The sequence below is a fragment of the Carettochelys insculpta genome, chromosome 1 (assembly GCF_033958435.1).
Source record: "Carettochelys insculpta isolate YL-2023 chromosome 1, ASM3395843v1, whole genome shotgun sequence".
NCBI classification, from domain to species: Eukaryota; Metazoa; Chordata; order Testudines; family Carettochelyidae; genus Carettochelys; species Carettochelys insculpta.
This window is the reverse complement of record NC_134137.1, coordinates 285,234,560-285,251,558: the sequence shown is the minus strand read 5'-3', so window position 1 is coordinate 285,251,558 and position 16,999 is coordinate 285,234,560. Positions and strand designations below refer to the sequence as shown.

The following is a 16,999-nucleotide window of genomic DNA, read 5'->3' as shown; positions in this document are numbered from 1 at the left end:
CACTCTCATGATGTTGGGATAATATGTAGTGACAGTGTTGTGACATTGGCTCATTATACATTGAATCATGGAGTCCATGCATAACAGTATAACGTCTTCATATATGCAAATGTCATAACACAATTACTTCCTCCTATGAGACAAATGCTGATGACATCCTTTCAGGCGACCTGAATGGTTTTGTTCTTGTCTGTAGGAGAAGCGGAATCAAGAAAGTCACATATAAAGCTATTGTCAGGAAATCAGTATTTGTTGTAATTGTAAATGATAGATGGGAAGGTGAGAGAAAGAGCATAATGGACTTTCATAAGCATAATTTTCTGGTAGGAGATGAATGCTTCTGTGAACTCTTCATCTTTTTTGCCCTTCAGGGAATACTTGGCTCTCAACGTATATGTGGCTTTATGTTACTACAAACTGGATTACTATGATGTGTCGCAAGAGGTGCTGGCTGTTTACCTTCAGCAAGTTCCTGACAGCACCATAGCTCTTAACCTCAAGGCTTGTAACCACTTTCGACTCTACAATGGCAAGGCTGCTGAGGTATCTATTGAAAAGCCCTTCTGGCTTGTCAGTCTATTCCAGGCTCCATGCAAATTTCTGTCCCCTATTATTTTATCTTGCTTTAATCACAGTTATTGACAAATGGTCTTTTGTTATGTAAGTCTCCTCCCCTAAAGGATATCACCTATCCATCGTCCTCAAAATATTGGGTATTTAGAGTTTTTCTTTGTTTGCTGGCCTTTTCATTTTCCAAATTCTAGTTTTGCTTTGACATTTGTGTGAATTATGCATTTGCAACCATCACCAGGGTGAAATAGGGATGTATTTCTTTTCTTCCACCAGCCCAGTTCATCACAACTGGAGTTGCTTTCCCATCAGTTTCAGATGCGGTGTGGATCTGCACTTTGTGTGTGTGTGTGTGTGTGTGTGTGTGTGCGCGCGCGCGCGCGTGCGCACTCACATGCACACACGTGTGCTAAGTTTGCACAGCTTTTTACAGGTGTAATATTTAATTTCAGGCAGAACTCAAGAGTCTAATGGACAATGCCTCCTCATCTTTTGAGTTTGCTAAGGAGCTCATTAAGCACAATCTGGTGAGTAATGGATTCATCTAAGATGGTGAATCTCAAACTCTGATTTGTGGAGGCTTTTCTTGATGAGGCACCACTGAAAATTGGAAAGTAAGCATTAAGAACTGGAGTATTAAGAGGTGGTCTAAATCCATAAGGATCATTGTATAAGGAATGGAGGCAGTCTGATCAATATGCTTCTCATTTTTATTTAAACAGTTTCATTTTCTGATGCTTTGCTTGACTCTGTGCTACATTCAAATTAAGAACCTGCATTCCTATTCCCTCTTTCTATTTTATCATCTCGGACAAAGTTTTTATATCAGAGTGGTATTTTTAAATTATCATAACTTATTGCCATGTCATGAAAAAATATTTCTTTATCCTAAGGGGTTTTAGGATGCTTTAAAAGCCCTGTGAGCCTGTTGATGCAAGATACTTGGGATTAAGATTGACAAGAGCATCAATTGACTGTCTATTATTTGATCATGGTCACATATTTGCTGTATATTCCAGCAAGAATGTCCTGATATAGATGTCAGCCTATATTTTTGATTTCATCATGGTCCTGTTCTTTCATTCTTTACAACTTCATTTAATTATATTTCACATTTTAAGTTAAAATAAGTCAAGAAGTCTGACTCTGAGCACGTGAATTTTATCATGGTTCCAAATCTCACAAGATTATTTCCAAATCATGGGCCAAATCCCATAAAACCTCAAGCATACTTTGAAAGTACTGTGGGAGTTGGACATCTCTCAGGACCAATTCTTTTGTCCTCTCCCATCACAGGAGCCACCAAAACGCACTCCTCAGTGGGCTCAGGGCTCTCTTCTTTTTGTTCAGTAAGCTGCATCATGATTGACAAGTATATTCAAATAGTATTGTCATTCAGCTAGTCACAACAAACTTATCCATATATTTTCTAACATATTATGTATTTAAGCGTTGTGTGTTTTTTGACTTCGGTGGTGTAATTATGTTTTAATCCTTTTACCAGTGACTAAGCAGGTGGTAAGCTACCCTTCCAAGTCACACCTAAACCAATGTCCCATATGGGCTATGTCTACACTTAATGAAAACCTTCAAAATGGGCATGCTAATGGCCAAATCAAAGCATACTAATGAGGGGCTGAAATGAATATTCAGTACCTCATTAGCATGCTGCCAGCCATAGCACTTCAAAAGTGCCGCAGTTTGCTTGCCCACGGCTCATCTACATGGGGATTCTTTTCGAAAGGACCCTGCCACCATTAAAATCCCCTTATTCCTAGCAGCTGATAGGACCCCTGTGTGGATGAGCCACAGGTGAGAGAACTGGGGCACTTCGGAAGTGCTGCTGCCATCGGCATGCTAATGAGGCACTGAATATTCATTTCAGCCCCTCATTAGTATTCTTCGATTTGGCCATTAGCATGGGCATTTTGAAGTTTTTCATAAGTGTAGATGTAGCCATGGTGTTTGGGAAGGAGGGAATTATTATGTGAAGCTGAAGACTTCTCTGGTTCTAGTCATTTAAAGATCACATGACACTTTTCACATGTCTGGGATTGTTATCCTTAATATTTTGGTATCATCATAATTAAAGTAAATTGTCATTTTCCATCTATATTGCCCTTGCACTTTTAGTTCAGACTATGTTCTGGCTAACTTGTTCAACACAGCTATGTCCTGTTGCTTTGACTGTGGAATAGCTGATGTGATCTGCTCCAGGAATAGTTACCATTTACTGATGGGTTGAGTATTTTTGTGAAGAGCTTAGAGATCTGTCAGGATAAAAACACTATAAAATATGAGATATATATGTTAATAAATGAGGGCTCCAGCTAATGTTGATTCTGTTGACTATATTATTACCATGGAAATTTCAAGGATGATTGGAATACTCTATAGGACTGACAAGAAGGGTGTCTCCTTCTCTGCAGGTCGTGTTCCGAGGAGGGGAAGGGGCTCTTCAGGTTCTGCCACCCCTGGTTGATGTTATTCCTGAAGCCAGATTGAACCTGGTGATTTACTATCTCCGGCAGGGTAAAGAAATTTTCCTCTGACTCTCTTATATGCAGGGGTTAGAAATGTTTCTGTTTTTGTGACACTTGTTTATTACCTCACCGCTTGCCTTCCTCAAATGGGCCACAGCATTCTTTCATTGATAGCCTGGTGGGAAATAAACTAACATCTTACAAGCTTCCTTGGTTTCTGAAGGAAGACCATTTCAAAGAGTTAAATAAACCCACTTCAGCAAAAGTCTAGCGATTTTTGGTTGTAAATCAAAGGGACGAGAAACAAGGTTACATTCTGTGAACAAAGACCGTCCATGCTACATGCATTTGCCAATTGTTGAAGAAAGTAGGCAGATTTCTCCCAGGCAGCAGAAAAGAGTTTATTGTGTGTCCAACTCACTTCAGTCCTTGCTTTCTGTTCCTTTTGTATATTTATGGGTTACAGTGCCTCCCTTTCCTTCATACTTATCACCACCATATTTCTCCATTCATAAGTGGATTGATTGATGATTTAGTGTTAATTGTGGGAATCTAATGGGAGGTGTTGGTCATTTTTCCCCTCGTTAACTTCCTTATTCATAGTATTTCATCACTGTTGCATGACTAGTTGTTTAGACCAGTGTACTTAAAAGCAATAGTTGTTATCTCGTTTGTCTTTGTGGTTGAGTCCCACACATTCTGTTTTACTATATTTCAAAGAAGGTTGACATATGTGGTCTGCTCCAGCTGGTAACCTTTACTACTCTGTCACCTATTTGTCTACAGTTGGGGCTGGTGTACAATGAAAAGTTATGTCTGCATAGCTACATCTCTCATCAGTGTAAAAATCCACCCCCTGCAAAGGAAGTTAAACAAACCTGAGGCCTAGTGTATAGCAGGGCAGGCCATTGATCTAAGTTACGTAATTTCAGCTACATGAATAGCATAGCTGACATCAATATACTTAGATCTGCTTAATGCAGTATCTTCACCATGGTAAGTTGACAGCTGACATTCTACTGTCAACTCCACCTAGTCTTGTTGTTCTGGTGGAGTTCTGGAATTGACAGGAGAGCGACCAGCAATCAATTTATTGTGTCTATATTAGAGTAGACATGATAAATCGACCCCTGGGCCCCCCCCCCACTGGATCAATCTTTGCCCATTGATCTGGTGGGTGGTAAAGACATCCTATTAGGTCAGTGGTCAATTCTTCCATTGGGAGGTGAATTAATCACAGAAACAGAGAATCCATCTTGTTGCTGTAGTATGTGTCTACATAAAAGTACTACAGTGGCATCATAGCCTTGGTCAACTTGGTCCTTTTTAGATGAAAGAAATTAAACTGTGATTTCCCCACAGAACTCAAAATAATCAGAAAAACTTTAGACTTTTTAACTAAAGAGTAGAAATAACATACACCCAAAACTCTGCAAATCAATAAGTACATCTGGGAATTTGCGCATCTGCAAGTATTAAAAGAAAAGTCTCTGTTGTCTTTCAATAACTTAATTATATTGAATCTTAAGCTTGATATGCCAATTTTTGCAACATAGCTGTGCCATGCCAATAAGATTATTGAAATTTTAATCTCTTAGTCAGAGGACTTGTCTAGAATGAATTTTCACCTTGCTACTTAATTTCATCCTAAACTGTCTCTGTATCTGCGTATGCAGTTGGTACTCAGCTTCTTTACTTGAGCTTTGCTGTCTGACAAAATTTAGTACATAGGTGTGTTCTTTTTCCTGTTGCCATAAATGCATATTGCTTACAGTACATGCTGTACTGAGGAACCTCATTAATATAATTTTGCTAATCCACAAGCCCCTTAATTCTCACAAAAATGGCAATTTTACCTGATTTATCATCAAAAATTTAATATTAGAGACCTGCAGTAAGATCTTATGTTAAGATTTCACTGCTTTTACAAATTGCATTAGAATGCATGTACTGTACTAGTGAAACAGTAATTCTTGGTATTTAAGAGCAAAATACTTTAAAAATTATTTGTCTTGTGTACCTCAGTACCTCAGAAGGGTTTGTGAGGGTTGATTTATTTTATAGTGTTTTGAAGTTCTAAAGTGATGTGTAAGTATATATTGTACAAAGAAGTATCACTAACTGTACTTGTCAAAATACATGAACAAAATATATTACATAATACTTTCATTTTTTTAAAAAATCAGATGTATTTGTTTAATAATTATCAGCAGCTTGAAATTTGTACTGGATTTCCTGGTTTTTAGAGTGAATTAACTTTGCTGGATAATTGTATGACAAAACAAACTCTGTGCTACATGTACAAGTAAGGGGGAATGGACTTAAGAGCTGTGTCTACACGTGCACGCTACTTCGAAGTAGCGGCACTAACTTTGAAATGGCGCCTGTCGCGGCTACACGCGTCGGGCACTATTTCGAAGTTAACTTCGACGTTAGGCAGCGAGATGTCGAAGTCGCTAACCTCATGAGGGGATCGGAATAGCGCCCTACTTCGATGTTCAACGTCGAAGTAGGGACCGTGTAGACGATCCGCGTCCCGCAACGTCGAAATTGTGGGGTCCTCCATGGCAGCCACCAGCTGGGGGGTTGAGAGACGCTGCCTCTCCAGCCTGTGCAGGGCTCTATGGTCACCGTGTGCAGCAGCCCTTAGCCCAGGGCTTCTGGCTGCCACTGCTGCAGCGGGGGATTCATGCTGCATGCACAGGGTCTGCAACTCGTTGTCGGCTCTGTGTATCTTGTGCTGTTTAGTGCAAGTGTGTCTGGGAGGGGCCCTTTAAGGGAGTGGCTGGCTGTTGAGTCCGCCCTGTGAGCCCGTCTGCAGCTGTGCCTGGCACCCTTATTTCGATGTGTGCTACTGTGGCGTGTAGACGTTCCCTCGCTGTGCCTATTTCGATGTGGTGCTGCGCAACGTCGATGTTGAACATCGACGTTGCCAGCCCTGGAGGACGTGTAGACGTTATTCATCGAAATAGCCTATTTTGATGTCGCCACATCGAAATAGGCTACTTCGATGTAGGCTTCACGTGTAGACGTAGCCAAGATGTTCTAAAACTGGATTCCTTTTTATCATTATTTTTAGATCGTACTTTTTTAGTAGATAATTTTTGTGTGTGAGTTAAATTCTTTAACTTTTGCACTAATAGTGATTTCTACATGTGCAAATTATGATCAGATTATACTAATTTGCCAAATGTTGACATATTAATAAGGAAACTGTAAAATCTGTATTCAGAAGCATCTAACCTTTTCTGGCCCTGAGGGAGGAATAAATATGTTGGATGAGATAGGAGTATGAAGAATTCATTATCTTGACAGTGTCGTGTTGAGAAGTCATCCACTGGACTATAAACAAGGGGCCAAGTGAGCTCTGCTGGAGGGAAAATGTAGTAAAAAGGAAGTTATTACTCAAAACATGTTTGTTATACAGGCTCGAGAGGCCACAACCAGCAAGGTATAAATTTATACAGATTTGTGATCCCCTGGCTCTTCCCCTTGCAATGCTTTATCTTTCTGTGACTGTGTAAAGGAACATTGTGGAGGATGAGTGATTTCTCTGAATACAATTCTCTGTGGTTTGTCATGCATGTAACTTCTGGTATTTCAGATGATGTGCAGGAGGCTTATAATTTGATTAAGGACCTGGAACCTACAACTCCACAGGTAATCTGAGGTTTATGGCATGGCTCATTAAAAAGAGAGTTTATAATTTGGGGTTAAATTTGTTATATTCAAGTCAGAATGCTGAGAATTCATACCCTTTAATATCATTCTTCATGCTTTCACTATCTTTCACCAGTGCTAAAGCTTTGTATGTGTGAGATATATGTATTTTATGTATCATATTTATTATGGTAGTAGGTTGGGGCCAATGGAAAGCAGTACCCCATTTTGCACACATAGATGTACTGTACAGATGTAGAATGATAGGTAGTCCGTGGCCCAAAAATCTTGCAGTCTAGCTAAACAAAGAAAGAGGGTAGTGGAAAGGGATTAATGTATAAACAGAGTGAACCTGTCAGATGCAAACGTAATGTTAATTTTGGAATTTTATCGTTTTAATCCCTTTCAGATGGGTTATGTTAAGTGTCTTAGCTCTGTGGGGCGAGTGATGGAGGGAGTTGTTGGAGTAAGAGCTAATCAGCACAGGGGAAGGAATCTTCAGAGTGAAAATTACTATGTGCTTGGCTCCTACTTGGACTGCTTTCTACAGCTCCTGGGCTGCTTCTGTCTTTTGCTGACTCTTCCCTGCAGTGTCACCTTCCCCCGCCCCCCCGCACCCCCAACCGCTCTCTCTCTCTCACAGATTACATGGCTGAGGGAGAGAGGGACGATTTCTTCGGTGAGTCTGGGTTGGGGAGATGCTAGAAGGGAGAGGTGATTCTATTTTAACTCCTTAACTCAGTTCAACACTAAGTATTCAAACAGCTTTCTGCAACTGCTAGGCCAGCTCCAGTCTCTTGCTTTTCTCTGTGTTTTCTTTATCAAAGCCCACATACATGCACATTGTATAAATACGGTGGGTCTGAACAAGAGAAAATGTCAAAAGTCAGACATGGAGGGAGGAGATACTCTGGATGACTAGATACAGTGACCAAAACTTCTGAGACCTGTGTACCCTCCAGGTTCCACCACTGTTGATGGTGAAGTGGCACCAGCAGTGAATTACAGGTCCTAGTTTTGACAGCATTGAGGCAGCTACTGATGGCTTTGTCATGCAAATAATGCAAACTCATCCCAAAGTCATCACATGCTAGCTATTTGTGTTGATGTATTCGGTGTCTCCTAACAGGTAATGTAAGTGTATTGTGAAGGTTACATGAACATGAGTTGAGAAAGACAAAAATAAGGGCAAATTATGCAAAATATCCCAGATGAGTACCAGTACATCTTTTATATCACATCACAATTGTACATATTCCACATGTGTTACAGAAAAATATATTACAAAGTTTTTAAATGTTTCAGTGCTGTTTTATTATCTCTTTCTGCCTCTAAAGCCAGAGCTCCTGTAGTCATCATGAATTCCAATGTGCATGCTTTTTAAGAAAGAGAAGTTATAATGAATACAAATATTAGAAAGATGTAAACATTGCCTAAAACGTTATTGTTAAAAATAATATAATTTTCAAGATCTGAAGTTTTAGGTCTTTCAGTGACTAGAATCAAATGCTGGTTCCCCCAGCAAATGAAAATATCCTATAGCAGTGATGTATATTTCTTTATTTAGCCCTTCGGAGACCTTCTACTACGTAAATCTGTAACTGGTTCTTGACTGAACGTTATCAAGACCTACTTCTCAGTGTTTAGCAATAAATTCATATTTCAGGAGAAAGAGGAAACATTTCTCTGGTAGGCTTTATTGAAAAGATGACTGGGGCTCCTCCAGTTAAGTTTAAAAGATCCATCTCACCTTGAAGGACTTCTTTGTTTGTGTTTGATTTAAAAATATATGCCTCGTGTATCTACTGATATTGGCTACAAGGCTAGTGATATACAGTATGTAGTATACATAAGAAGGCCTAGACTGGGCCATAGCTCAGTGTCCAATCTTCCAAGTGTGGCTGGTGCCAGATGCTTCAGAGAGAATGAACAAAATGGGGCACTCAGTGGTCCATCCCAGGTGTTCCAGTTCCAGCTTCTAGCTTTAAGAGGCTTAAAACGCTCAGAGCATTGGATAGCATCCTTGGATATTTTGGCTAGCAACTTGACACAAAAAACAAACAAACAGGCAGTCATGTAGCACCTTAAAGACTAACAAAATAATTTATTAGGTGATGAGCTTTCATGGGGCAGGCCCACTTCTTCAGATCTGAAGATATGCCATTTCCAGTACAGCACTGATGGTTTTATAACACAGAGATCCAAAAATATTGAAATAAAAGCTGATAAATCAGATACATAGGACTGAATGCGGGGGGCGAAGTGGGGAGAGAGAGGAATGAAATAAGTGTTCTGCCTGAGGTCACTACAAACATCAAAGAGCGGGAAGGTGTCTTTGTAATGCGTGAAGTAATTGCTATCTCTGTTAAGACCAAGTCTCAATATATCGAACTTGAGCATAAACTACAGTTCACACATTTCCCTTTGTAGTGTGCTGTTAAAGTCTCTTTGTTGTAAGACGCATATTCTCAGGTCTTTAACAGTATGGCCCACTCCACTGAAATGTTCACTGGCAGGTTTATGTGTATTCAGATTCCTAATGTCTGCTTTGTGTCCATTCATTCTTTGGTAGAGTGATTGTCCAGTTTGTCCGATATATATATATAGCAGAGGGACATTGCTGGTGTATAATGGCATATATAACATTGATTGAGGTATAGGAGACTGAACCCCTAATCCTGTAATTAATGTGATTAGGTCCAGTGATAGTATCTCCAGAATAAATATGTGGACAAAGTTGTTAACGGGTTTTGTTGCAAGGAAAAATTCCAGGATTAGTATTACTGTGGTATGGCCTGTGGTTGCTAGTGAGAATTTTCCTGAGGTTAGATGGTTGATTGCAAGAGAGAACAGTCCCCCACCCTTCAGTCCTATGTATCTGATTTGTCAGCTTTTATTTCAATTATTTGTGGATCTCTGTGTTATAAAAGCGTCAGTGTTGTACTGGAAATGGCATATCTCCATATCTGAAGAAGTGGGTCTGCCCCATGAAAGCTCATCACCCAATAAATTATTTTGTTAGTCTTTAAGGAGGTACATGACTGCTTGTTTGTTTTGTTAGAATACAGACTAACACAGCTACTTTTCTGTTACTATTCAACCTGACCCAGCAGTTCTCACCTGGAGGTCTGGGTGGGCCACAAGCAAGTTTCGGATGGTCTTCCAAAATAAACCAGAAAACAGGGCTGACATTAGACTCACTGAAACTCAGATCAGACAGCTAAAGTTACATGGCACTGAAGCCAGAGATTTAGCTTTGCAGGGCCCTTTATGATGTGGGACTACAGGCAGCTGGCCTGCTTGCTATCCTCTAATGCCTTCACTTTCAGTCTGTTGAGTATGCAGAAAAGCAATTGTTGTTGCCCATGTAGGCCATGGAGGTTTCTGCAGAATGCTGCCAGGGTTCAGAAAGAAGAAGTTTGGGTAGTCTGCTGGCTTACTTTCATGAATTTATCTAGTGAAGGCATGCATTCTAGCTGAGTGGACAAGTGCCCTTGTAAAATCGAGTGAGTTTGTCAGTCCAGCTCTTTTTATTTATTATTGGTGACATTCCTTTGTTGTGCTAAATGACAGGCTCCATCACAGACTATAATCACAACTGCCACTATTTGTCCCTGTTTGCCATCCCAGAAGAGGGTTTGAGAACCTCAGAGGCTTTAGAACTATGTACCTCCAGGACCAGATGGAGGATCTAAATACACATATATGGAAAAACTTGCAGTGTTTCTGCTTTTCCAGTACCTGACTTATGGGCAGAGAACTTCAGCCTCCAATACCATCACTCCGATTCCTTTTACCAGCACCATATTTATTTCATCATACTGGTTGAAAGATTTCATTCTGTTTGACAGCCCTGAAGACTCAAATTCTCTTTATTCAGATGGTAGGTATAAAGTGGCAGAGGCAATGCAAACTTCCATACCCTGAGGCAGACACAGATCTCCTCCTCTCTGGAGAATAACAAAGAGGAAGCCGTGCTAGTCTATACACTATCAAAACAAAAAGCAGTCAAGTAGCACTTTAAAGACTAGCAAAATGGTTTATTAGGTGAGCTTTCGTGGGACAGACCCACTTCTTCAGACCATAGCCAGACCAGAACAGACTCAATATTTAAGGCACAGAGAACCAAAAACAGTAAGCAAGGAGGACAAATCAGAAAAAGATAGTCAAGGTGAGCAAATCAGAGAGTGGAGGGGTGGGGGAGAAGGTCAAGAATTAGATTGAGCCAAGTATGCAGACAAGCCCCTATAGTGACTCAGAAAGTTCCCATCACGATTTAAACCATGTGTTAATGTGCCGAATTTGAATATAAAAGCCAGCTCGGCTGTTTCTCTTTCCAAAACGGTGCGATAATTCCTTTTCAGTAACACACATACCTTTAGGTCATTGACAGAATGCCCCATTCCATTAAAATGTTGACTAACTGGTTTGTGGCTCTGGAGTGTTTTGATGTCTGTTTTGTGCCCATTGACCCTTTGTCTAAGGGAGTTAGAAGTCTGTCCAATATACAAAGCATCTGGGCATTGTTGGCACATGATGGCATATATGATGTTAGTAGAGGAGCATGAGAAAGTGCTCGTGATTCTGCGAGTAACCTGGTTAGGTCCAGTGATGGTATTTCCAGAGAAGATATGTGGACAAAGCTGGCAGCGGGCTTTGCAGGGAAAGGTTCCAGGACTGGTATTCCTGGGGTATAGACTGTGGCTGTTAGTGGGGATCCTCATGAGGTTGGGAGGTTGTCTGTAGGAGAGAACAGGCATGTCACCCAGGGCCTTCTGGAGTGTGGCATCCTGATTAAGGATAGGTTGTAGGTCTTTAATAATTCGTTGCAGTGGTCTGAGTTGGGGGCTGTAGGTGATGACCAGTGGTGTTCTGTTCTTGGCTTTTTTGGGCCTATCTTGGAGTAGCTGGTCTCTGGGTATTCATATATGGTATTCTGGGTATATCTCTCTCTGGAGAGACCACTTATACACATGAAAGTAGAATTTGGTCTTCTTGAGCCCTGCTGCTGTGACTGATAACTGCAGGACAATTCCTGGCAATTTTGGTGGTGCTTTTATAGTGTTGTCTGTACACTAAGATCTTGCTTCAGAACCCTAGCTTGTTTCAGATAAGCCACTGGCTCACGTGGAAGATTGATCTTTCTTATTTATTACACACTGCTGAATTGCAATCATATCTGACTACTAATAAAATGAAGTTTGAATAGAACTGTCATGGTCAAGAACAAAATAATTTCTAAGTTGCCTGCAGCTGTTTTCTGATTTCTTTAACTTGTCTTCTGTGATCCTCTTGTTTGTTGCAGGAGTACATTCTAAAAGGAGTGGTGAATGCAGCCCTTGGACAAGAAATGGGCTCAGTGAGTAAAACCCTGCTAGTGCTCCAGCATTTAAATCGGTACAAGGGGAGTAAGATATGTGGTATTTAGAATGGTGCTAATGGGGAAAAGGTGGTAGTTTTACTCTCAGATTCCATGCTTTGAGTCCTTTCATTTCCTCTCTCCGTTATTTGCACTCCAGAGTTAGTGAATTGTGAGTTTCTTTTGCTAGCCCATAGACTCATCTAAACTGAACTGAACCTCTCTGTCTTGCTTACCAAAGCCTTGCTTCCTTTTGCAATGATTCTGTGTACAGTAAACCCTCGAATTACACAGGGGTTGAGTTCCTGTAACTCCTGCATAACTCAAATTTTCGCGCAAGTTGGAGTAGTGATGGGAGCCAGTCTTCTGCTTAGTTCTCAGCTCTCCTCCACTTGCGGACCCGGGAAACTGAACAACCACCAAGGCTGGTGAGTTTCTTGGATGCTTCCCCCTGTCTTTCTCAAGGGGTACGGCTGTTAGTTTGACAGTCATGCTGCTGGGGGAAAGCAGGGGGAAGGCTTTTAGCTTGTCTAGCAGGCAGCTAGGCAAGCTAAAAGCCCCTTCTGCCTGCTTTCTCCCAGTGGCGCCGCTGTCAGCCTGACAGCGGCGCCACTGGGGGAAGGCAGGCAGAAGGGGCTTTTAGCTCACCTAGCGGGCAGCTAGGTGAGCTAAAAGCCTTCCCCCAGTGGCACAGCTGTCAGGTTGACAGCTGCACGACTGGGAGAAAGCAGGCAGAAGGGGCTTTTAGCTTGCCTAGCTGTCTGCAGCTGTGGGTAGCTAGACAAGCTAAGTCTTCCCCTGTCTTTTCCCCAGCAGCGTGGTTGTCAGGCTGACCGTCATGCGGCTGGGAGAAGGCAGGGAGAAGAGACTGCAGAGCAGCGTCAAGTTGTGCTTAACTTGCATTAAAGTGGGTTACATGCAACTTGAAGCTGTGTATGTCAAGGGCTTACTGTATACAGATTCATGCAATAAGATTCTTTCCTTGTTTACTGTACCTCTGTCCCTGTTTCATCCTTATTCTTGCAATGTGTGTATTCACTGTCCTCCACTTCACCCTACCAACCCACATTGGAGCATTTGTTCATTCTGTCCCATTGACCACTTCATACTTTGGATCTCATGTCATTTGTTTCTCTCCAAGAGGGATCATCTGAAAATTGCTCAACAGTTCTTCCAGCTGGTTGGAGGATCAGCTAGTGAATGTGGTATGTTTGAAGTTTTCTTTCTCCATTTTGTAAAAACACTTTTATTGTTACAACACTATATACTGTCTTATAATAGTGCCTGTGCATTTGCAGGCTCCTAGCATGTGTAGTGCCAGGCATTATGTTGCTGTAGTTTTGCTAGTAACAGGACAGGGTTTCCACACAGTACATCTATTGTCATACAAAACTGAAGCTCTGCCCTGACATACATGGACACACAATTTTGAGAATGTTGCAGACACCTACATTGTTGGAGTTAGAGAAATCAGTTTGTAATAAAACATCATCTCTGTCCATGTGAAATAGTATTTCCATCATAAAACAGTCACATTAACAGCAGAAGTTGGGCTAGAAATGGACTTGGTGATATATCGAGTACCCACTACTATCTTCATGTAGCATATTTTTGTATAAATTAGACTGTAAGCAACTTGAGGCAGAGACAGATTTTGTTTTTTTGTTCAGGGCAGCACATGCTAATGGCATTTAATAAATAGGAACAATAATAGCTCTCAATGTGATGTTCCAAAATTTACTGTACTGTAATGATAACACACCAGCCATTTTCTTGCCTGTTTAAAGTCATTGTGCTGATTTTAGACTTGGTTCTTTCTTCCCTAGATTTATGATGGGGATTATAATTTTCTTACCTTTGTATTTGGAACCTTGCTGACATTGTTTACCCAGAAGCCAAAATCTAGCATTTCTTTCTATTGCTAATCCTTGGTGGTCCCCAAGAGTAAAAAACCAGTACTATTAGATTGTCTGTCTGTCTGTCTGTCTGTCTGTCATCTTATACTGTGCCCTATGTCAGGATACCTAACTGTTTCACAAAACTAGAAAGGAATAATTGTTTGAGTTTCTTAAAGTGAGGAAAAACCTGATTTAGTGTTTTGGGGTTATGAGTTTGTTTTGTTGGTGGCGGGGAGAAGTGATTGTGATAGCACCTTCACAAGCCTGTTAACTGCATGTCAAATTTCAAAGATCAGTGAACGAGCAAAAAGTGGAGCTCTTTCTGTGCTCTGATCCCAGTCCTCCTACATCTCTCACTCTGTAGAGATCGCAGGATGAGAAAATGGGGAGATGGAAAATGTTTAAAGAAATGTCAAGAACAGGGTATTTTGCAAGACCTGTGTTATACTTTCAGCAAAATTTTAAAGGGCTCAGCGGGGTAGATCTCTGTTTTTTCTGGTTAGATTATTGGGGAAGGGGATGTAAGAAGGGCCATCCACAGGAATAGGGAAGGGGCGTTAAGGGGCACCCTATTTTGTAATTAAAACTTTGGCAGGGGCACAAGGAGATGGTGCACCTCTTGACTACTACAGCAAGTCACATATGCCAAGAAGAATCCTTTATGCAGCAACCACTATTTAACTTTCTTCAGGAATAAAACGTGCCCCAAATCAACAGCTGTACACTGTATTTCAGCTAGGAAAAAAAAGATGGTTAAAACTATCAGTCACCAATAGCTCATAACTGGGATTGACATTGCAAATTATAACACTAGAGTTTGAGAGTTTTTTTTTTTGTTTTGTTTTTTTTACTGTCCCCTGTACTCCGGTAGTTAGTGCCAGTGCTCTGAGTGCTCTTTCTCAAGAGCTCACCTTTCTTTGGGCTATTGGTGGAAAATTAAACAAGGATTAGATTCCTTGGAGAGAGTAAGCAAAGAACAGAAAAGGAAAAGGCAGTGAATTGCTACATTTTTAACACTTAATAAATGGCATGTCGTTTCTGTGGTTGAGCATGACTCTTAAGTATCCGGTTCCCTTTCGGCAAACTTAATTTGCAATATGAGTGGACCCTGTAACCCAGTTAGGTGGCAGCTGCTGCCACATCTTTAGCTGGTAGCTCATAAGGAACGTAACACGCTATGCCAAAATAATGAGGAATAAATGCCGCCTCTTCATCTTCAGTAGTTTTAAGACCAAATCTGACATTTAGTAAAGGAAAAAACATCAAATCACTGAAAAGGAAGACTTCTTTCTGGCCTCCTTGTTACCTTCCACTTGAGTCACTTTGTTATACAACAAATGGAGCTTCTCAAAATAAGGGGTATTTTCTTCTTTGTATGGGAATTGCATGGGATGGATTAGGTCTGTAAAATCCTAACTCTCCTAGTTCACTTCCATTTCATTGTTCAAAATGGAACAGATCTAAGAAAAGTCACCTATTCACCACCTGCCAAATCAAGGAGTAGTATCTATTGTAAACAAGAGTTGACAATAGTAACACTAATCCCATGACTGTTTGGAGTTTTTTATTATCTTTTTCATACCATATTTTATATAGTCATCCCAAAGCATTCTGTGAACTATATGAGTATTATGATGAGGAAAAAACTAGAATGCTAAGATTAATGTATCAGCTGAGTGTTTTAGAAATGTGTAGTACTAGCCAAATTTGTATGAGCAGTATGGATATTACTTGTATAAAATGTAGCTTTAAAGAAACATGCAGAGGGCAGCGTGCTGAGATAATGTGATCTCCTACTCGAAAGTGGAAGGTGAGTGGGAATGTGGTGGGAAAGACTAAATCTTATCAGGGAGTTTCTTGACCTTTGAACATTTTTTTACATAAATTAATGTTCTGTTACTGTAATTCATGTGTAAAGAAGATGTACTCTCAACTTTCTGGTCTCATTAAATATTTCTTCATATTATCTTTGGATCTTACATAATATAAATTGCTATTAATTTATGAACTCAAATATCTTGACAGGTCTAGGTCAGGAGGGCTCTTTTGTCGTTTCTTTGTGACTTCTATTTCCATGAGGAGGAAAGGAAGAACACTGTGTTGTACATAATTTATTATTTCCCTGACATATAAAAATGAACATAGTGATGGGTATACATGTAAGCAAAAGGAAAATTAAATACACAAGCCAATTCCTACTCCCAAGTAGGTATGAGAAAATGATAACATATGGAAGAGTACAGACCAGTGGTCCCCAAACTGTAGAGTGCACACACACCCCTCAGAGAGACGCAGGGGAACATTTGCTGGGAGGGGGACAAAGTGGGAGGCTGATCAGCCAACATGAGGGGTGGGGAGAGAGCACCCACTCTGCCTCCAGACCAACTCTTACTTCCGCCCCACAACGCCATTCCTGCCCCAGACCACCTCTGCCCCCAGTGGTAACTCCAGTCCAGTTTCACTGCACTTGTTAACCCAGATTTGGCTCCTCCTCTGGCCCCAGCTGCAGCTCCACTCCACTTTCTGCTTAACTCTGCCATCTTTCCTTGACTGCCTCCATGCCAGCTTCATCTCTGTCCTCCAGTTCTGCCCCCAGCTCTTTCTTCAGCCCAGGTTCCTCTGCTCATTTCTGTCATCTACATGAATTCCTGATAAGTTAATGTACAAATTCATCAATCCTTTATTGCAGAGTGGTCTGTCTTGAGTCAAAATGGGCTGATTCTTTGTACAATTTGGGACCTTTGGTCTTTTAGAGCTCCTAAATCAGCTAAATTAAGTCAATACTACTTCCCTCAGGATTGTAGCTTCACTGTTTGGGTACCTGCATAACCAGCATTGGGGATTTGCATTAATTATAAATATCTTTCCTCTGAATAATTCCAGAATGAACAGAAATCCCACCCAGTGAGCTAGAAACACAGATTTTATATATATATAAAATGTTTATTGATCCAGTTATCGATGAATATCCCTTGCACCCACAACTTTTGACTTGTCTCAGTACAGTAAAAGCCAAGTTATCCAGAATC

At 40.7% G+C, this 16,999-nt stretch overlaps 1 protein-coding gene across 4 annotated transcripts in view; it reads left to right on the top strand.

The window, feature by feature from the left end:
- Window positions 1-16,999, top strand: part of IFT56 (intraflagellar transport 56) — a 106,560-nt gene that overhangs the window by 35,725 nt on the left and 53,836 nt on the right. For 3 of the 4 annotated variants that reach the window (XM_075010604.1, XM_075010595.1, XM_075010613.1), the window contains 6 exons: window positions 372-543; window positions 1,023-1,097; window positions 3,000-3,102; window positions 6,658-6,713; window positions 12,019-12,072; window positions 13,214-13,277. In XM_075010604.1, coding sequence (XP_074866705.1) covers window positions 372-543; window positions 1,023-1,097; window positions 3,000-3,102; window positions 6,658-6,713; window positions 12,019-12,072; window positions 13,214-13,277 — 524 coding nt within the window. The remainder of the gene's footprint in view (window positions 1-371; window positions 544-1,022; window positions 1,098-2,999; window positions 3,103-6,657; window positions 6,714-12,018; window positions 12,073-13,213; window positions 13,278-16,999) is intronic. The other variant, XR_012647716.1, reaches the window with a different exon arrangement.